General features: G+C 38.7%; 2 protein-coding genes across 2 annotated transcripts; both read right to left on the bottom strand.

Moving 5' to 3' along the window:
• Positions 1-2,085: 2,085 nt before the first annotated feature.
• Positions 2,086-3,740, bottom strand: LOC147852351 (vacuolar protein sorting-associated protein 55 homolog). The gene is made up of 4 exons (XM_087334146.1): positions 3,532-3,740; positions 3,405-3,444; positions 3,221-3,302; positions 2,086-3,127 (listed from the first exon to the last, which is right to left on the bottom strand). Exons 1-4 carry the CDS (start codon positions 3,661-3,663, stop codon positions 2,950-2,952), a joined length of 432 nt encoding a protein of 143 aa, XP_087190272.1. The 5' UTR covers positions 3,664-3,740; the 3' UTR covers positions 2,086-2,949.
• Positions 3,741-17,892: 14,152 nt separating this feature from the next.
• On the bottom strand, positions 17,893-19,671 carry LOC147852350 (adenine nucleotide transporter BT1, chloroplastic/mitochondrial-like). The gene is made up of 5 exons (XM_087334177.1): positions 19,561-19,671; positions 19,374-19,478; positions 19,015-19,221; positions 18,734-18,892; positions 17,893-18,631 (listed from the first exon to the last, which is right to left on the bottom strand). The coding sequence occupies exons 1-5, from the start codon at positions 19,600-19,602 to the stop codon at positions 18,131-18,133; spliced, it is 1,014 nt and encodes a 337-aa protein (XP_087190303.1). The 5' UTR covers positions 19,603-19,671; the 3' UTR covers positions 17,893-18,130.
• Positions 19,672-21,550: the final 1,879 nt, after the last annotated feature.

Genomic DNA, 21,550 nt, shown 5'->3' with positions numbered 1-21,550 from the left:
CCACCTAGGTTTAAAGTCAGGAACAAAACTCGCCCATACAACAAAATACTAGGTCCTTTTGTCGCCAAACAAACCAAGTGGCTTTACAACTCGCCTACCTCCACATGTCCACTTCCACAATGTGTTTTATACAACATCCTTGGATCCTTACCATCCATCTTCTATTCATCAGCATGAACTCATTGCACCCCCTTGAGTCATACTTGAAGATGGGAAGGAGTTTGAGCTAATAGTCTCAATTGGTGCTCAAAAACTTCATTATCTAGTGTCATGGAAGGGTCATCCTTTGTGTGAAGCCATTCACAAACACGCTTTGTCTTAAAGTCAACAATAAAGGGGAGGATTTGTCACAATCAATGTGATACTAGACATGAAAGTATAAGAGTTTATGTGCTACTATATTCTATGTTTATTCTAATGTTAAAGGGACACAAAGTAAATTATATGCATAGGCTTGTAGGCGGCATGTCCTACATAGAGAAGTGCAAAGTGGCACACATTCATGGCCTAACTTTTGCATACTTGTTTGGATATGAAGGGGGTTCCAACCATAGTTGTCCTCAAGGATTTCAACATCAATTATTAGATTTATTCAATTCTATCAATTCAATCTATCTAGCATCAGAATCTTCCTCTTCATTTTTCTTGCTTCCCCACTATAGTTGTCCTCAAGAATTTCAACATCAATTATTAGATCCATTCAATTCTATCTAGCATTATCTTCCTCTTCATTTTTCTTGCTTCTTCTTTCCTATGTTTCCTCCATTTTCATTTGCTGAACATCATCTTGCATTTGTAACTTTGAGGTACAAATTGCAAAATCCATTCCCTAAATTCATTTACAATGTTTTGACTCTTAATTTAAACCCTAACCTAAATCCTCCTTTCACACCCCCTGAGAACTGATAAATATATTTGGTTTAGAGTTGGTTTGCATTACATGCCAAAGGGAACACAACAATGTCTAGATCTCCCAAGATCCAATGTTCATTTCATCTCCTTTCCACAATTTGCCTATACTCTATGCCAAATTTTCTATAAGCATCTATATCCACGACATTCCATGTGCATCTATTTATTAGTATTTGGAAAAGGAAAAACTTTGCACTCCTTTGTTGGTTACCGATGCATCGTCTCTTCACAAAAGATTATATTGTTGCTCCAAATCATTGTTCAAGTTGTTGGATCTCACATGCAATAATTTAATTTTGCACTGAGGCCATATCGAACAAAAATGCAGTTTGTCGATTTGGAACTCCTAAGCATGTGAATAAATGCCTTCCAACCAAATAGCTACAAGTAGTTATAATGTAGCACTTTTTTGCTCTAGAGTTCATGTGCTACCTGAAGCCCTTATGTTTGATTAGAGAGAAATTGATGATATGTACAACAATTAGCACTACTTCCACCCAAAATTCCTTGTTCAAATTTGAATGTTGCATTCAAGCTTCTTATTCATTTTGGTCTTGAAGCTAAATCTGAAGAAGCTAAATTGAACTTTGTTTATTGAAATTTTGACTAATCTTTGACTTAAAAAATATATTTCTTCTTCAGACACTGACATGGCACAAATTTGACTCCCCTTAAAACTGCAAAATTTCCGTTTAAGATCTTTAGGGAGAACTCCACAAACACAAACTTGCATGCAATCTCTTCTATTCCGTTCATTGCCAAGTGGTAAAGTAGATTTTTGCAATACAATAAAAGCATAGCAATTCTATATTAAACACAAAGCTCTTATGCTTTAGAAACCTGAGAATAAAGCAATTTTTGAACATGGCAGAATTGGCCTCTGTTTGGTGAAATTTCGACTAATCCTTCACTTATAAAAGATCTTTCTCCTTGGGACACATTGACCTGAAACAAATTTGTTTCCCCCCTTAAAAGATACAAAATTTCTGCTTAAGATCTTGAGTGACAACTCCACAAACACAAACTTGCATGCAATCTCTTCTATTTGGCTCATTTTGGTTTTTAAACATGGCCGAATTGGCCTCTGTTTAGTGAAATTTTGGCTAATGCTTCACTTATAATAAAAGATCTTTCTTCTTGAGACACAATGACCTGAAACAAATTTGTTTCCCGCCTTAAATATACGAAATTTCCGTTTAATCTGTCAATTGAGTATGATTACAATTCATTGTCTGTGGCCCAGACATCTGTCACTCAATGACTCTAAATATGGCCCCGAATCACAGCCCAACATGATGGAGTCTCAGTCTCTCCACATGACTCTTCATTAAGTCTCTTCCTCTATCTCAACACATGCATAATATATCTTGAGAATGCCTCTCATATTCATATAAGTTCCCTCCCCCTTACTTAACATACATACAGAAGATTGCCAAGGCATGTTTCATTATGCTTAATAAACCATAGTTCATACAGACTTCATGCTCTTCACACAAAGCTTTCCCCCTTACAAATGGGGTCTTAGCTAACTTACAGGAGATCACCTGAAATTCCAGTATGCCTTTGACCTCTATATTCTGCGCCTTTCATGTTCCTTGATTAGCATAAAGTTTTCACTTTGCAAAAAGGGTCTTGGCTTAACTTACAACAGATCACCTGAAATTCCAGCGTGGCGTTGGCCTATATCTTCTCTCCATTTAATAGTTTCTCTGAACTCAGATATCCCAGTTATGATTTGTTGGGAGTGGGTAAATCATGCCACTCATCAATTTGACTGTCTTTGATTTAATTTTCTTTCTACCTTTGTTGGCATTTGGCAGTCCTTGATACACTTCCAATAAGAAGAGTTTGATGTATGTTTTAAATTCTTTCATTTTATCATTTAATTGAAGAAAAAAACAATAATCTTATGCAACCAAGGATTTGCGAGTTTCTGAAATAAATGATACAATGGGCACAACCAAGGGCCCTGTCCTGACTTCACCTTAATCAATGTGAGCAATGGAAGAGAATAGAAGTATACTACACGGGTTCACCTTAATCAATGTTAACAACAGATGAGAATAGTAAGATGGTGGCCATTAAAGTGAAAAAAGACGCAAAGGTGAGGCCTAATGAAGCTGCTTGGATGAGTTTGGCATGGTATAGGATGGATGGGATTGCGAAGCTTCCGGTAATCGAGAACCCTACCAAGAATCGTGCGACATCGACCCATCTGAAAAGACAGGCCACCCACATTGATGATCAAGGATCATATATAAGGATGGGAAAACAACAGAGCATATCTATTTCTTATAAAGATCTTAACTCGTTGGGTTCCGACAAGATGTCAGATGAACCGGGGCCTGAGACGAACAAGAATGGCATCGGTAACAAAACATACATTATGACTGCCCAACAAAATCAGGAAACACAACGATTGAGATTAGGGTGGATCCGTTTTAGCTTAAATTAGGAACAAATCCAAACAAATATAAATTTTTTGTGCATACATGTTAGCATAGGCCACCAGTTACTGTAGATTGCACATGCCTGCCATCAGAAGAATAGAGAGAAAACAATGGATTTAACTGAGAAACAGAAACCCCTGCGAGTAATGAAGAGAGCAGAGAGACTTACAAGTATTTGAAGTGTGATGGAGCAAGCAAGAAGCAGGGCAAGTCCAGCAAGGCGCAGAGAATCAAGACAACCTCTGAGATATGGAGGTCTATCATCATCGATGAAATCTCGTTCAAAGCAACAAAAACCCATGGATGAATCTGAGCATGAAAAGCAATGGAGGACGAAGAGAAAGCAGAAGAAATGGATCTCCTCTCCATGGAACTATTCTTCGCATAACCTTTGGCCTCAAGAGTATGAAACTCCGATTTCACACTGCACAAATCAAACTTAATGGATATGATGGACCTACTTACTATATACATAGTCTCTTATAAGTGATTTATAGTGTCAAGTTCTGTCAATTTTGAGGTTTAGGGTTCGAATCCCTGGTCTTTCACGCATACTTATATTCCTTACCCCACTCTCCTATACCATGTACTATGTGTATCAAACAAGTGACCCCATGATCATCCTCTTCTAGTTTCATTCTGGGCGATGTCTCTCTCTCTCTCTCTCTCTCTCTAATCACGTGGACATTAAGATTAAGCACAATTTAAGAAAAATTAGAAGCCAGATAGATTATAGCCCATTTGGACGTGATCATTTCCTCGTGATAAGTAATCGTATGTGGTGGGGGGGGGGGGGGGGGGGGGGTTCCCTCTCACGTGGGACCCGCAATTATGAAGGTAATAAGTAAAAGGTAAAGGCTATTTGTGTATTTTCAACACTACCTTTTACTTATTCTTTATATGCCATTATTAGAGGGGTAGCGTAGAAAAACAAAACCAAATGTTGAAAATCAGAAGGTCAATAATGAAAACTGAGATAAGGAAAATAGAGTGAAAACTAGAGATATAAGGGGTGGAGGACTCTTGAGACAACGTTGATCTCGACCGACACCCAACCGCTACTTCTGTCATATGTGGAAGTGTCCCTTCTCCATCGATCAAGATTAGTTGACTCTACCCTTCTCTTTGTTGTAGTCAACCCAGCAAGATCGACAACATATTCCACACCGTTTGTACTCAATTCAGCTACGCATCACTTCGGATACACCAGTCGACTATACTCTGCTTTCGGTTGTAGCCACTCTGGCAGGACAAGCCGATCAATTGACTAAATTTCTTGTTTGATTCGGCTAGATCAGAATTTGGGTGAACCAGCTGGTTGCACCCAACCCCACTGATTGTAGTTCCCGAACTAAATTTTCGACTAGTCGACTCAAATCAAGACATGTATGGCTTTAGCATCCGGCTCATTAGAGATGAGTCTCAATAAGTTTGGTGACATGAACTTCAAATTTTGGAAGGAGCAAATGCAAGATTACCTAATCGTGAAGGGTCAAATTGGCCCAATTGAGAATGAAAATGCTCCTGATGAATACAAGTCGGATGAATGGATGAAGCTGGATTGGATAACTCGTGCCACCATTCACATGCACCTGTCTGACATTGTATATTACACGATGCAATCTTGTTTGACAACATTCAAATCGTGGAAAATGTTGTTGGACACTTACGAAAAGAATCCATCCCTGTTACAATCTTTGGATGAAGGAATCTGACTCGGTCTAGACACACCTGAATGAATACAAATGCATCAACTCCTTGATTTCGGCCCAGGGAATGACGATCGATGATGAGCTAAAAGCTCTCTTGCTTATGAGTAGTCTACCCTCTTCATGGGAAACTTTTGTGACCACAGTGTGTAATGCATCGACTATTGCATAAAGTACTCCTAGGTTACGAGCTCCATTCGGTCGGAAGATGCTCAAGGGAAATCATTTGTAAACAAATCGGGTAGTGATGCTTATGTAGTACACAGTTCGACCAACCAACTGAATAGTTGAGGAAGAAGTTATTCTCGACAACCGACAAATGCAAGAAGTCAAAGCAAGTCCAAGGACACGAGAACATGCAACTATTGCAAGAAACTTGGACACATTAAGGCTGATTTTCGTGCTCTCAAAGCTAAAAATGAAAAGGCTCAACGATCGGAGCAAAGGAGCAACCATCAGAAGGAGGTCAATTTTGTCGGCTCTTCGGCCGAAATCTTATCCGACTACCCGAACATCTTGTTTATCGAGAATTCGGTTGAATAAGAAGTTCTATATATGACTGAAGAATCCACAATTTGGCTTCTCGATTCGGGTGCATCGTATGACGTGACCCCTCACGGAACTCAATTCTGGTAGTATTCGGCTCGGCATGAGTCAGAAATTCTCAGTATTGTGCCATTGTAGGCATCACCACAGTAGGGCTTAGCCATAGAGCTAATCAATATGTCCATTTTATTACGCAGGTTGATTTATTTACTAGGTTCAGGTGAATGCATCCAAATATCAAAGTTCAACTACGAACATTCGAGTCTCTTAAGCCACACTTTGTGAGACGCTGTCGCGGAAATCCGCGCGTGCATGTAAGATTAGGTGGGACCACTGGGGTCTTGAACTAGGGAGTAAGAGGGGAAGTGGGAGCTTAGCCCTTACGAGCTTTCAAGCACAAAAGAGGAAGAACAAGGCGCGAAGATTGACAAGAGAATGGGCTAGACTGAGCCAAGTTTCACCAAGCAAATTCCATTACCAAGACACACAATGATTTACAATCGCAACCATATACACCGGCTCAAGCATAACTAGCCGAAACCCTAACCGAATAGTAAAGTAGGAGAAGAATGAAACCCTAATGGTCTACCCAAAACAACAAAATGGTGACCATCTCAAAGTGAAAGCCCTTTATAAAACAAGGTTTGATTACAATGGAGAGGGACGGAAATGGGAATTCGTGACGACGATGACCACGAAACATGAGCACACCAAGCATAATCTCGAATACAACGAGAGCACGACCACACCACATGAACCGAGAACCATGTACCACGAGAGCCGACGACACCAACACCATAAACCTCGAACCACGCGAACAGCGAGCTCACGAGCTCACGAACTCGCGACGACGAACGCGGGCACCAACACCATGGACCGAGAACCACCCGAACGGCGAGCACACGGGCTCGCAATGACGAACGGAGTGAAAGTACGTTGGACCAACGAGCCTCGGGCTCACGAGCACCAACACCATCACAAGGCCACGGACACACCTCAAGATGAGAATGTGAATGAGAGAGATCAAGAACCCATAAGAACAAATGAGCAAGAAAAGAAGAAGTATTGAAACCCTAAACCCTAAACCCTAGCTAGAAGAAGACGAGAAAGAACTCATTTGCCCTAAACCCAAGAGAAGGTAGAGGTCTAAGTAAACAAGAAAACCCTAAAACCGAAACCCTAATGGTGCGATCCCCAAAAACCCTAGAAAACCCTAGAAATTGAAGAGAAGAAGATAACTCTCAAACCCCAAAATGGCCGACCCTAATGAGCCCCTCTAGACACGTCGTCCCTTCAATACAAAAGGAATAAAATTCCTTAAATCACGCTGCACCCTCTACTTGGACTCAAACCATGTACCTTAAGTTAGGGGATAGTACATCTATCCACTAGCCCTTTCACTTCCTATTATTTATATAATAAGTAAACATCTAGAAAACCACACTCTCTCTCCTCCCTACTTTCCTCTCTCTTACTTTTTACACGAAACCCTATACCTCCTTTTCACCATTCCTTTTCCCTTTTCTTTTGTATGTGCACAACTAATTGCCTTCGTGTGCACACACATTGCACATGCACATTTTGACCCCCGTTTCGCCGGTTTTTCTCACACTCGAGCACGCCACATCATGACAACGCTTGAAGGATCGATACACATGTTGTTGCATTTACCATGTACAAATGGGTTTTCTCAAGGACTTTGTTAATCTAGTACGTCACCATAGTGCCTCCCTAACAAATGCAATTTGCACTTGTGTGTGCCCAATTTGTCAATCCAGCCCGCATGAGCACTGTAAATCATCTGAGCATGTTATCTCTTCCATGAGTTGTCTTTTAGATTCAATATTGTGTCCAACAGAAACTGAGGCCATCTTCCACAATCATAAATGTGTCATGGGTTTATGTCAAGATTGTGGCCCTAGTAGATTTAGGTGGTGTCCAAATGAATTGAGTAGTGAAATACTAATCTCTGTCAAGTTATTTGAGTCAGTTGACACCAATTTCGAAGGAAAGGTGTGTAAAATAAAGGATCTAGTTAGGAAGTCGCTTAAACCAAGGGATTTGGCGTCTCTATTTGTAGTATCTCTAAGAAAGTTCATTAAACACAACTTCATTTATTCATGGCAAGCCCATCAGTTTAAGACTTGCATATCTGATTTTCTAAATGATGTAGTAGTCTTAGTGGTAGATTTCGCAGAGAATTATACTTTCAAGCAGCAGAATGAAATTCAATCTATGCATTGGTGTTCAGCGCAGGTAACCATTTTTGTGCACATAACATATTTTTGAGTTTTAGGTGATGTTAAAATAGTAATTCATTTTTTTATTTCTGATGATAAGAAGCATGACACCTTGTTCATCCAACATTGTTTTAACTTACATTGGCAATGGTTATTAGCTAAACGTTTGGAGCTTACTCAACATTGGGTTTGGTCTGATGGAGTTGCGTCACAATTCAAGGCTAGACGTCCATTTTATTTTGTGGGGAGGTATCCTGCTATAACAGGTTTGGAGATGAGATGGAATTTTTTTGGGTCTAACCATGGTAAAGGTGAACATGATGGTGTAGGTGCTGTTATAAAGCGGGCACTTACCCATGAACAACTAAAGGCAGATGGTGTGCAGATGAATTGTGCAGCACATGTAGTTGAATTTTTAAGAGTTAATATGTCAACGAGTGCAACTGGTGTTTATTCCTTGCAGGTCCGAGATATCAAACGTGAATTTTGGGAAGTGAAGATAGATGAAGTAAATAGGGAGAAGAACTGGGAGTGCCAAGGAATTCCTGAATTGTGATCTCTCCATGCTGTTCGCGGTTATTCTAGGTTGGATGGTCATTGTATTGTGGTTAGAGAATTAACTTGTTTTTGCTTCCATTGTGTGCAGGGAAATTGGAGGTATTGTTTAAACAAAGCATATATTCAGAATTGGGAGTATCATACATTGAACGATAAGGAAGCAATTGATGGGGAAACAGAAAAGAATGCTGACTTCACATATCAAGGATGTGGAGATATTCTGAGTGATGTCTTAAATGTTGGGGATAATTTTGTTGTAAATGCAGAAGAAGGCAATTTAGAGGGTGTTGATTTCTATATATTGAAGTGCACGGTTAGTAAACAGTGTGCAACGCAGAATATATTAGATGCTTGAGGAAATGTTGTATCTACCGGGACATTCTACATCGAAGGTATTTTTTATGCAAGACTAGATGATTACGATTATGTGTATAGGCTATTAGAAGACAAACCAGTGGTGTGCATGTACTCTCATTTGGTCAGGTGCATCAATGTCCCAATGTCGCAATACAATAGCTACTCAAGTTTATATACAGTTAGTGCTAATGTGTATGAAAGTATTTACAACAGTATGCCATGGAATTTGTTGCTACAAGTAGCAATTACCAATTTTCTTGTAAAACAAACAAAGCACATGTATTGCAAATAAACAGTTTAATGGACCTGTTTGGGAGTTTTTTTTTTCATACACAGTCTACTTTTTGTGCTTCTTCTATCAGTCTTCTATTAGATATACAGTTTAATAATATCGTTTAGGGTTCTTCTTTCTGAGATACAGATTTACTCAAATGAACCATGTACAAGTTAAAATAGTTTGCATAATTTTAAGAAAAAGCACTATCATGAAATCAGCAATCCTGAACATACATAGTAGATAATTTACTCAAAACAAGCAATTTAATTCTTCATTGATTATGTGGTAGCAAATTACATATTTATAACATCCCATTGCCAATGTCTTGAAATCGTCTATAAACAACTAAGCTCTTGTTGGTTAGTGGAACTTCTCTACATATATGATCTGCATACCAAGCACGGTATGGAGTCCACAACCATGTAGCTAGTTGGCAGCTCAATGTTTTCACCAAATAATGTTCAGGCATTTCATCGGGTAGAATGAGACAGCATCTGCGAATGTTGAAGTAATGTCGGAAATGTTCTGTATCCAGAATCAACGTATTGTCAGCATTATAATCTGGCCAAGTGTCCCAAAAGTCAGAAAGTCTTTTGAATCTTGCAACATCATTCTGCTCACAATTCTCTCGTGTCCATTGACCCTTGAAATGTTGTCGCCACTTCGGGAAGAATATTTCTACACACTTCCACACATCTGTACGTGGTTTTTCGCTCTAAATAAACAAATCAAAATATTGCACAACCCACTCCAGAAATTGATTTGCGTCCCTCCTTGGTGTCATATATCGCACACTCATCTGGATTTTCTCAAGTTCCAAGATCAAGGCTCTTCATTCGATTTCTAATGGTTTAGGTTTCCATTCCTGTAACTGAGTCTTTGTTACACCAATTATTGGTAGCACACGATCAAGGTCAATCAACTCAGGTTCTGTCGGCACAATTGGTGTCCTTTTCCTCTTCAAACCCCTGGTCGACTGTGTTGGGCCTGGCTTCACATTCTGGTGGTCTTGTGTTGTTGACTTAGTCATTGGCTCAGTGCATGTAGATACTGATCTGGTCGATATCAGCCCGCTGGTATCACATGCTACATCTACCTACAAAATCAGATCATCTGTGCAACATGCTTGATCAACTTGCGTGACCAGATCATTTGTGTCAGTTGCTACATCTACTTTCAAGATGTGGCCCTTTAAACACGCAGCAACATCAACAGTTTCCACACTACCATCGGCCTTAGGAGCAATAGTTTCAAACCCTTTAGACTTTGCAACATCGGAAAACACCAACATATTTACACTCACAAAGTAACTAACAGTCTCACAAAACAACATAATGAACATGAAATATTTTCCATCATAGAAACATGAACATAATTATCTTGGAGAAACATCATAGAGTTCCATTACATAATGTGGATCAAGCAACAACCAATTTGAGGTTTTACTAGTCCAAATAGATCATAGTAAAACATCATAAAACCCTAGGAAAATCGCTAACAATCATATCCCACTAATAAGTATTTCGCTCCAATTCAAGAGCCCCTTGACCGAGTAATTGGCCTTGTCCCCGATCGTGGCCCCTTCTTCACCCTTTTTCTAGCCGGTTGCCCATTTATCCTTGCTTCTTTCACCATTGCACAAGTGTGTCCTCCTCCGACAACCTTTCCATCACCTCAGCAACGGCTTGCAGGTTCGCCGCGTCTTGCACTAGCTTTTCCAGTATAGTGGGATCTGTTTGGACATTATCAGTAGTTGGGCTCAGTGGGGTGGAATCAAGGTTTTGGGATTTAAAGAAATGTTGCATCAAGTGTTCAAAAACACTATTGTTGTGAACCTTAGATTTACATGTTGTTTCCAATATTTCATGGCTTTTCACATCATTGCCTAATTCATTACCATCTTCCAAAAGAATAGGGTGGAGCTAATCTGAAGGAGATGTGATAACAAGACTCTTACTTTAAGCCACGTTGGCAACTATCTCCTCATCGGTTGCAGCATCATCAGCACCAGATAGGTCATGCGCCCTCCTTAATCAACAAGATTCTACAACAACATGGTCACTAATTACCTACATCTTAGCTAACTAGCTATTCTTCAAGACTATGATAGTAGCTAATTAGCTACCACTGAGCTAATTAGCTACTTCGCTTAGGTATGGTACTAGCTAATTAGTTACTCAACTAAAGTATGGTACTAGCTAGTTAGCCACTATAACTAAAGTATGGTAGTAGCTAATTAGCTACTACTTAGCTAATTAGCTACTGTACTAAACTATGGTAGTAGCTAATTAGCTACCACTTAACTAATTCTCTACTGTACTAAACTATGGTAGTAGCTAATTAGCTACTCAGCTAAAGTATGGTAGTCGCTAATTAGCTACCACTTAGCTAATTAGCTACTTAGTTACTCAACTAAACTATGGTAGTAGCTAATTAGCTACCACTTTGCTAATTAGCTATTGTACTAAACTATGGTAGTCGCTAATTAGCTAATGTATTAAACTATGGTAGTAGCTTATTAGGTACCACTTAACTAATTAGCTACCACTTAGCTAATTAACTACATGTTAGGTAATTAGTTACTACACTACAACCATAATAGCTAAATAGTTTCCACACTTTATATAGCTTACCTAATTAGCAAAGATGGAACTAATTAGCTACACTATGGTCACAAGCAGCAATTTTACCTGTGTGTTTTCTCCACTCATCTGGGAGAGCTATACTACAATCCCCCAAACAGAATGCAGCAATGCAACAGGCATATTGAAAACAAACGATATGGTATGTGTGTTGGCATGGTTGTAGGTGAACCAAGAGAGTAGCATATTTGTCCTCTACACGTAATCCACAAGCGATGCAACGTGCTTGAACAATCAATATATCATTTCCTAGTTCTCCTTCATTTGGTAAGGGAGCAAGAATGTTCAGGTCCAATTCTTGTCTGCTCCTTACCATCCCCACTGCAAAATGTAGTTGCTTCTTAAGGCAGCTAACTACCTGTTCTTGACGGGAGTATTGTTCCTTCAACATAGCCGGAAAATTTACCGATTAATTATTCCTTAATGAGGAAGATACAACAACAAGAAACAAGAATCATTAACTTAATTGTAGCTTTTCCAAATTGTAATCATCGACAGTATTTACACCTAGAAGGTCCAGGTTCATTGAAAGAACCTGGATCTCTATCTGGAGTTGAATATTCCGTTGGGGATCCAATGACCCCTCAATTTCAAGTTCATGTTGAGCAACCTGTTCTAGATAATGCCTCAGTAGCACATTTTCACGTACAAGTTATTTATAACATATTACATAGTAGCAAAACTATTAGAGACATGTACTAAAGTAAGCATTAGATAAGGATAGATCTAGGTAGATAGAAAGAAAGGAGAGAGAGAAAGAAGGGTGCCGATCCACCCGACCACCCCCGAGCAAAGTGATCGAGACGGACTTGAGCCTTGATCAGCGTCCCATACCACTGTCGTGGTGTCGAGTCATACCTGGTGCTGGCGCGCTCGCTACAAGAGTTGACCCACCACAAGACAGAGTCTCGACATAGTCAAAAAGATAATGAAATGAGGGTAGCTAGGCCTCTATTTATAGCAATACCCAAGGCCCCCAGCCATGTCTCAATCCCGAGGATTTAAAAGTAATCCTCCCCTTCTTTACACTCTTGTTTAACCCTGACACTTATCCACGTGTATAGAATACTACGGTAAATTCTCACCACGGGATATTATATGGTCATGCCCATAACAAAAACAATAGGTACCTGAATCTTATTTCTGATTGTTGTAACTGCCAAAGTGACTTTGCTCTCCATCACAACAGCTAATGTTGCTTTCTCTAAATCAATCTTAAAAAACTCCAATGTCTCACAGGCTTCATGGAATTTTTTTAGCATATAGCTAATCAATGTCTCACTTGTATCATCGACATTGGCTTTCATTTTGTGTCGGTGTGGCCTATACTTGTGGGTTTGTTGGGAGTCGGCAGTTGCATCATCAACTGCCATGCTCCAAAATCTTGCCATTTTTTGTTGCAAGCTCCCCATCTTTCGACATCTTTCTACCGATGCCTCACCATAAATTGCCCAAGCTACCATGTACATTTCAGGGTCTCGAGATTCCTTCGTTGTTTTGCAATACTCGTATGCAAAAGCTCTGGCAAATGAAACTGACAAGTCGTTGTTGACCGGGATCTCTTGATGTACTTTTTGGTGCAGTCTCATGCAGTCGTCATACAGGTCCGGTCGTACATGCTTGATCTTGACCTTGCCTTTCACTCTAGGCACTTTATATACTGACATCCAGTCTCCATCACTAATCAATCTATCAGTTAGAACAGCAGGGTCCATACCCTCGAGCAACAGACCATATATGTTGTGAAAGTCCTCCTTTGTCTCGCAAAATTTTGCGAAGTTCAGCACTCTAGGATAGGGAGGAACGAGCCACCTGAAATAGAAAACCAGTAAATTATCAGAATTGGTGCAAAAACATAATTTTTAATGTGAATTTGGTGCAATATTGCAACACTTTGAGACAGTAATCGGAAATTTGTAATCTGTTCTTTTCAACATGTATCAGAATCAACCACTTAAAAAATCAGAAACCCTAATCAGAAATTGTCATGAGAATTGGTGCAAAATTACAACAGATTGCGATAGTAATTAGAAATTTGTAACCAGAAACTTGCAATCTGAAATTTGTAATCAGTAACCCTAAACCACTTAAGGGAAACACAAACCCTAATCATCACTAAAGGCAGAAATCAACCGTACTACAAAATTTTGTCAATCAGAAACACACCTGTTGCTACACCCCGATCTTCAAGACATCCTTGTTTGTGACTCCAATGACTTCGCCCTATTCGATTTTTGGGAAAGATGAACATGCACTAAAGTTACAGACAGTTATAAATTAGGAAAAAAAAAGTTTTTTTAATATGTAACTGATACATACCTGGACGAGGATCGACTAGCTCGTGTGTTGTAGCTTTGAAGGTGCAATGTCGATCTCAGAGTTTTTGTGTTGTTGTGGGGGCTTCATCTGAGTTCATGCTCAGTGTACTCCATCTGTTTGGAGTTCAAACTCGAACTCAGGATTATCAGGAATTTGATGACATTCAAGTCGACCTTAGATGATGACACTATTCCCCATGTTCCACTACGTCAGAAACCAAAGTTCAAATATTTGAATATTCTCATCAATTAAAAGACATGTATTTAACTAATAAAACATAAAATTTCGTAAACCATCCTTATGATTTTCCCACAAAAAAACTAGCTAAACAAATAGCTAATTAGCTGTGGCCATTTTAGTAGCTAATTAGCTATAATAGTGTTTTCACTCACATTCTTTCACCCATCTACAATAGCCGGAGACTGCAGGTAGATTATGTCGTACGATGTGTGTACAAGAGTGAGAAAAAATAAATCGAGTACGATATTTCAAACAACAATGATGGAGAAGAGAGTGGAAAGATATGACGTCAACTGCCTATTTCATGAACACTAAGCTTCATAATCATGCTATAATTATCCACAACATGCAGGCACAAGAACCAAAATTAGGCGATGACACATGGACAGAGGGCTCAGAGAGAGATGGGCATACAAGGACACCCGAAGCAAGAAGGAATCTCATTAAGAGACAGAAAACTTTTGAGAGCACATAGTGGGAGAACGATTTAGAATAGCAGCAAAGCACAAACAACTCTTGTCTAGAGCGATGCAAACATAGAAACACAGAAAAGTCATGGTACAAACAACATTGAGGAAGTGGATCGAGAAGAACGGATCAACTAAGCTATTGAGGATACAGTAGAAAAAGGATGAGGAAACATTAAAATAATAATTGGTTTGACATGTAGGTCCATTATTATAATTTTTGTACAATTTAAGAAAGCATAACTAAATTAAAGGTTTTTTGACTTACCTAACATAATTTTGTGGAACTAGCAAATGATTAAGAGAATACGTGAAGAGATATTGCAAGTGTTGTTGAGTGAGCACACAAGATAGATGTCGCCATCTATTTCGAGATAATGTGGGCCTATTTCATCATTTTGCCTAAGGTCTTCCTCATTATAGATCTTATGCACGTGTGATTGAAAGTATGACACTCGTTAGCTATGAAGAAATTTTGTAGGTTGGGTCATATAGCCCATAGATGAACTTATTCATAAGATTTTGTTGATGATCAACAGATAAACCCAAATACGATGACACTACTATTCAATCGATACTATTTTATAAGCTCATATTATTTGTTTAATGAGCCATTCTATAGGGTCATAAGCATCACCTATACCCATCAAATGGGGTAAGTGCTTACTTATTTGTGCCGACTTCTTGTTTTCATTGTCATGACTATGACGTAGACTTGGCCTCCTCTCTCTAGGGACTAGGATAAAAAAGGTTTGGATGGTCTAGAGTGTGGCAACAAGCTTTGGGTTAGCCACTTCGTTCATCTTAAGTTTTCTTAACCATGGTCTTTGTTAGCAATTTCTTGTCATTCGTTCTTTGTTGTAGCCATACCTAGTGGTTAACAGTCTCACCAACTAGTTCAAAGGGTGGTAAGTCTATGAAGCTGGTCTCTCACACTACATTGTAATAGAGTTCTAATATCAAGTATTCCTTGTTCAACATTGTTATGAAGCCTCCCTCTTTCTTTAGTTTCTTCTACTTTGTGCTAGTTTTCTTCCAAGCTTAAGGCAAAGATTCTAGTCCTTAACAATGGTGCCAAAGATGTGGTATCTTTCATTATTTCACTAGATATTGTACATCTTCCTCCAATACTTGTCATAAGATCCACCACTAGGTCATTGTGGGGGATCGTATCACTATCTATGCTTTTGTTGGTGAGATGGGAAATAGTGGATATCCACAACTTTGAGCTACTAGTGTATCACTTAACGCTAACCAAACTCTAATATTACTGAATGAGCTAATCACAAATATATGATTTAGCAATTATTTAAAACATGACAAGACTTTAATGCACTTTAAAACACTTAATAGAAGAGCAAAGAGATAGGAAGTCACAGACACATTCAAACTTTCATCACTCCACTTCAAGAAATTGCAAGCTTAGGCTTAATATAATAATTAGGCATTTAGTCTTGACCTGATCTAACGGAGAAGATTAAAGCACCCCTTTCAAAGGTTTATACTTTCTTCTTGATAGTTCTTTTACATTTAGCACAATTAAACATATGTCCCTTTTCAGAGGGTTTACACGTTTAAGATTTATGCATACAACCCTTATATCCCTTAACATCATTTACATTTATATTTGTCAATTTTGTCTTTGTAGCCAAGGGGTTTGAGTATCTCTAGACTATAGCATGGGATATGAAATGATTGATAAATGTTTAATGCCATAATCAACAACCTCCTCTATGTAAACCCTATGAACAATTATAAACATCATATTTCAAAAGTTAACGTCAACACCAAATTTCTAAAAGATACTTATTAAATTAACTTTTTGAGGGTGAACTTCCTTCTAAAAGAGAAGGTAAGAAAGAGCTAAGGGCTCTTTTTCTTGCTAACTAACTCCCTAATAAAGGAACATATCTCTTTCTTGATAAAATCATGACGAGGACGAACTTCCTTGACACAATAGAATAAAGAAAAATGCACATCATGTGGAAAAACATTAGATTACTTTTATTTTCCATTTAATCTAAAATGAACCTCAATATTAACATGGTAGGAGTGACCAAAAACTAAGTAGAATTGTACATTGCATTTTATTTAGAGCAAAACATTAAAAATGTCATGAAAAAATGATATTTTGCTCAATGAACAAACATAGAAATTCAAAGACACGTTGATTTAGAAGTAAAACTTGATATCGCGGGAACATTTAATCATTCTTTGTTTGGTGAATAAGCACTTTTGGAAGTGATGACTAGACATAACTACCCTCTAAACCGGATTAGTGACATCTTGAGTCAAGTACATCTCAAGACCATAAGCCAAAGCAAGTTGGGTCATTTTGTTAAAAGAATATTTGAGCCCAGAAAGTAAAAAGTACATACGAAACTATGTTTCATCATTCGTCTAGAAGAAAAACCTCAAGTGTACCAAGATAAAAAAAAAATCAATCAAATAAGCATTGAACTATGTAACCTAAAACAAAAATATGATCATATGAATGATTCTTGTCTCCGTTCATCAAACAAACCTCTTCTCAAAACCACGAATGATCATGTGTCAACAATTTGTGGGTTTAGAACAAGCAATAATGGGTTTGATTAGTGATCCATAAACAAGACTAACATAATGTTAACTCTAAATTAATTTGTACAAAGATGAAGTCCCTTTTGGCTCAAATCAAAATACATGAGCTTGGATGAACAAACATAATTGCCTTGACCAAGGACAAAGGATAATTAATGCGTTGGCTTGATCTCTAACGAAAATAAAGACTAATGCTTAACTTTTATGACTATCAGGATGATTCTTGTTCTATTTTCTATTTAATCTAAATCGACCTCAACAAACCATAAACAATTACTGAATGTAAGTGTTGATCTAAACAAATATAAAAATCAAGCCGAGAACAAGGTATTCTTGATTTGGGACAAGATTTCCTATATTTAACAAAAATTCCATTAAAGCTCAAAGAAAATCTCAAAGATTCAAGAAAATGTCCATTCAATATAAAACAAAAACTTGAGCATGCCAAACGATGTCCAAGGACAAAGTTCATTTAGACAGAAACTTAATTTCCAAAGTTTAATTAAAATCTATTTAATTTGGGAACAAAAAAAGTTGGAGAAATGTCATACCTAGAGGCGATGATGCTTACACTCACTTCACATAGCGGAATATATCACGAGCTAAATTCTACTTTCCATTTTATCCACAATAATAAAAACACTATTTCCCATCTTGTTAAAAATGGATATGGGTGATTCAAAATCTAATTTATGTCCAATGTATTTGTGGAGAACATTCATAATATTTATCCACAAAGATTGACGTCCTTGTGGATCCTTATTGTAAACTATTGTACTTCAAAGTTTCTTTGTTTTGTTTCTGGGACATTCATTCGACAATGTTTTTAACAACTATCCTTTGATTTCATCCCGATCCTCCTCATCTTGGGCAATAAGCCCCCTTTTAGCAACCTCATAGACCACAAATGAGATTGTGGTCAACGGAACGAATTGTAGAGCTTGAACAACAAATCCTCGATAAAGACCACCCACACCTTCTCGTCGTACGATTCCGTTCAATGCCTGGGAAAGGTTGTTATAACACCCACCCGTGGCAACCCTTCCTTTTGGGATAGCACTCATACTAATCTTCTTCCTTGCAAGCTCTAATGGGTAGGTCAAGGCTGTCGCAACCAAACCTGCAGCCGTGCCGGAGCCAACCGCGTCGGCAATCGGAGAGTGCAATTTCTTCTCTTTTAGGCGATTCGATAAGGTCTCGTACGTATAGAAGCTAGTCGCGGCCTGAGGTACCAGAGTGATGATGGCCGGGAGAAACCCTCGATACAGTTCGGAAACACCATTTTGTTGAACTACCTTGGTCACAGCTTTCCATAGTGAAGGGTACTTATTTGGCTACAAATCAAGTGGAAGTTGAAGTACTACCCCCCTCCACATAAGAAAACAAAGTCAAGAATCAACCTTTGGGGGGAGGGCATTTCGGGTGTGTTATTTTACCTCCAAAAGAAGGCGATCCATGAGCATGTTAAACGGGTACACAACGATTGTGGATGCGAGCCCGGCCGAAGCACCCGCTACCGCCGATACCGGAAGCCACTTCGGGCCCCGACCCAACTTTGCTTCCACGTTCCTCTTCACGCTTTCGAACACCGAAAACTATAGCCAAAAACCCTAATATTATGAGTAAAATCCTTTATACAGTATGTGCTCATTTTAGTCTACCAAGAAGCTAAAGAGTTGTATCATCACTTGATAGATCTAATACATGTATTTTTTACCTGTACTCCTTTCTGGAGGGAAGTTGCAAATAAGGAGACCTTTAGATTTCCTTTCAGTAAGCTCTCTATCCCTTCGAATTTGGCCACTCTTTTGAGCACTTCCGACACCGATCTCCCTCCATGCTCCGCCACAACTCTGGTGTGAACCACTTCAAATGGTGAGATGGCAAACGAGGCCACCGTGCCCGCGATAATCCCGCATACAAGCTGTCCAACGAGACATGCACATGATTACACAAAGCACATGCACACACCTTACCCTAACCACTACCCCTACACACACACATAAGCATGCATAGGCACATGTTTTGATGGGGAAAAGAAGAGAGAAATGAGAAACTCTTCGTCATTTCTCTTACTTGCTTCATAGCCAAGCTCTTCACGTGTCCGACCCCCGGCACTTCGGCTGATGGCACCGGGACCCGGGACTCCTGCCCTACCCTCTTCACTGAATCTTTCACATCCTGACATTTGATTCAAATACCTAGTAAATTCTTTAGACAGTATGTGCTCATTTTTAGTCCACCAAGAACATGATTAACTTACACGTAAATTCTCATTCTCATTCAAATGCGGAAAATTGGCCATGTTCAGGAAGATGTGCAGAATACAGCCGATCTCTCTCTCTCTCTGCCTCTGCCTCTGCCTCTGCCTCTGCCTCTGTATGGGAGAATGCTTGTGCCACCTGGCATGTCTACAAGTGATGATTGAATAGTTGAAATCAAGAGGAAAAATACTTCTGTAAAACCTCTAGCTTTGTGTGTAGTAGGACCATGGCCTTTCTTTGTGTGTGAAATTGCCAATCTTTCTTTCCTTGTATTAACTACGAAAAGAAACCCGTAGATAGGCCGGATCATTTTCTAGATCTCTTCGTGTATTATTACCATGCCCTTGAGAACCGTCTATCAGTAGTATACCTTTTGTTTTCTTCAACATCCGTATATATGTGTTTTAACCCCTCATTGCGCCTCATGTACAGTCACATTTCACGAACACCATTATACTCGAATCTCAAGCAACAACTCAAGGGAATTAGAATTAGAATTAGAATTTTTATCGTCCATAAAGAGGCCAATTTTGACCTATGGGTCCAGAGTATACATGTGTTCTTGATCTGTGTCTCCTTCCTAAGAAGGGGTATTCATACATTGAAGCACAATGTCTCTATGTGTGAATAAAGCATACATGTTACACATATGAGCTCAACCTTCTAGGTGGTTTCTTAAGTCTGGCACTTAAGTTTTCACTCCCTCTTAGTATGTCAACATATCTTGAACGAATTGCACTATATGTCAAGCATGTGAAGAGCAAGTGACAGTCATCCTCTACCCTGCCTTCGTTGCATACTTTACATGTCTTCAAATTTGTTACATTTTGATACCATGATGCAACTTCAATACCTAACTTGTGAGATCGAGTGCGAAGTAGTGTAAGGGATTTATGAGCATTACTCCTGATATTGGTACTGACATAAGGTTGGATACGATCAATAGGCATTCTTGCTTTATATTGAGACCAACATTCATGGTTGACATTTGCAATGTAGTATTATAGCTTTGTCCTCTTAGCATCTTCCCACTTCATCCTTCATTATTCCACTGACCTTTCCTCAATCATTACATAATGCATAGAATCGCTTGAAAGCTCTAAAAGATCATCCACACCCCATCTTCTAAACTATTTCCTTATGTCAATAACCCAACCAGATGAGAGAATCTTGCTCTTATGATTCTTTTGTAACTTACATCCAACATTCCAAGCAAGATGTGGTAATTGATGATTCGGCATATTCTTGACTTTTGTAATGTATTTATGTACTCTTTAGAGTGCCAATATTTCTATGGGTCGAACACATGTTTCCAAGAGCATAACCTAGTAAGAGGTAGTGCATTTGGGAGTAGTGGTGAAGGGGAAACTGTAAATTCCACTTGTGCAAAGATCCATTGGAATGGGGGACTTGTTACAGAAACCCACATTGCAATACATATATAACCAAATAGCCAACCTGGAACCTTGTACTTGAACCAACCTCTACCATGCCATTTGATTAATTTGAACTTAGAAAGAAAGTTTAAACACCCTTCTCTATGTAAATAGTTCCTCCATTTGGAAGGAGTTTGTATCCTCCCTTTCTGGTATGGGGTATCACTGCACCAATTCCAAAAAACTCTCCTAGAAGTCAATAAGTGATTCGTCATCATTGACCCTTGACATTTCATTTTGTTAGGAATGAAAGTAGAACTTCACAACTTGATTAGAGGCAAAGATTATCTTATGTCAATTGAAAAAAAAAACAAAAAACACAACATTGGAATGCACGATACCCCACCAACCAAATTTTATTATGGAAACCCTTCTACAAGTGATTAAAAGCCATGGGACCAAGCCCAAAAATAGCTCACTATCAATGGATAAACCAAACGATTTAATTCTAGACACTGACCAAAACTTCTCCATTGATCCCCTTTCTCACTTTTTAAAAGTGAGTATATATGTAAATATTTATATTTGTGACTTGCTTACATTATATTAAAAA

This window comes from Azolla caroliniana, unplaced genomic scaffold (assembly GCF_043228905.1).
Source record: "Azolla caroliniana isolate FFs.n. ecotype wild unplaced genomic scaffold, voAzoCaro1.0.p SCAF_18, whole genome shotgun sequence".
Lineage (NCBI taxonomy): Eukaryota > Viridiplantae > Streptophyta > Polypodiopsida > Salviniales > Salviniaceae > Azolla > Azolla caroliniana.
This window is presented reverse-complemented; position numbering and strand designations above follow the sequence as displayed.

Bases quoted from the DNA above. Each gene is read 5' to 3' on its own strand.
- LOC147852350 (XM_087334177.1), bottom strand. From the start codon at position 19,602: ATGGCCAATTTTCCGCATTTGAATGAGAATGAGAATTTACGT. The intron at 19,222-19,373 runs GTAAGAGAAATG...CTCGTTGGACAG, and splicing joins AGAGCTTGGCTATGAAGCAA to CTTGTATGCGGGATTATCGC. The intron at 18,632-18,733 runs GTAAAATAACAC...CTTGATTTGTAG, and splicing joins TGGATCGCCTTCTTTTGGAG to CCAAATAAGTACCCTTCACT.
- LOC147852351 (XM_087334146.1), bottom strand. From the start codon at position 3,663: ATGGGTTTTTGTTGCTTTGAACGAGATTTCATCGATGATGATAGACCT. The intron at 3,445-3,531 runs GTAAGTCTCTCT...TTCTGATGGCAG, and splicing joins CCATCACACTTCAAATACTT to GCATGTGCAATCTACAGTAA. The intron at 3,303-3,404 runs GTATGCACAAAA...TTTGTTGGGCAG, and splicing joins CTGGTGGCCTATGCTAACAT to TCATAATGTATGTTTTGTTA.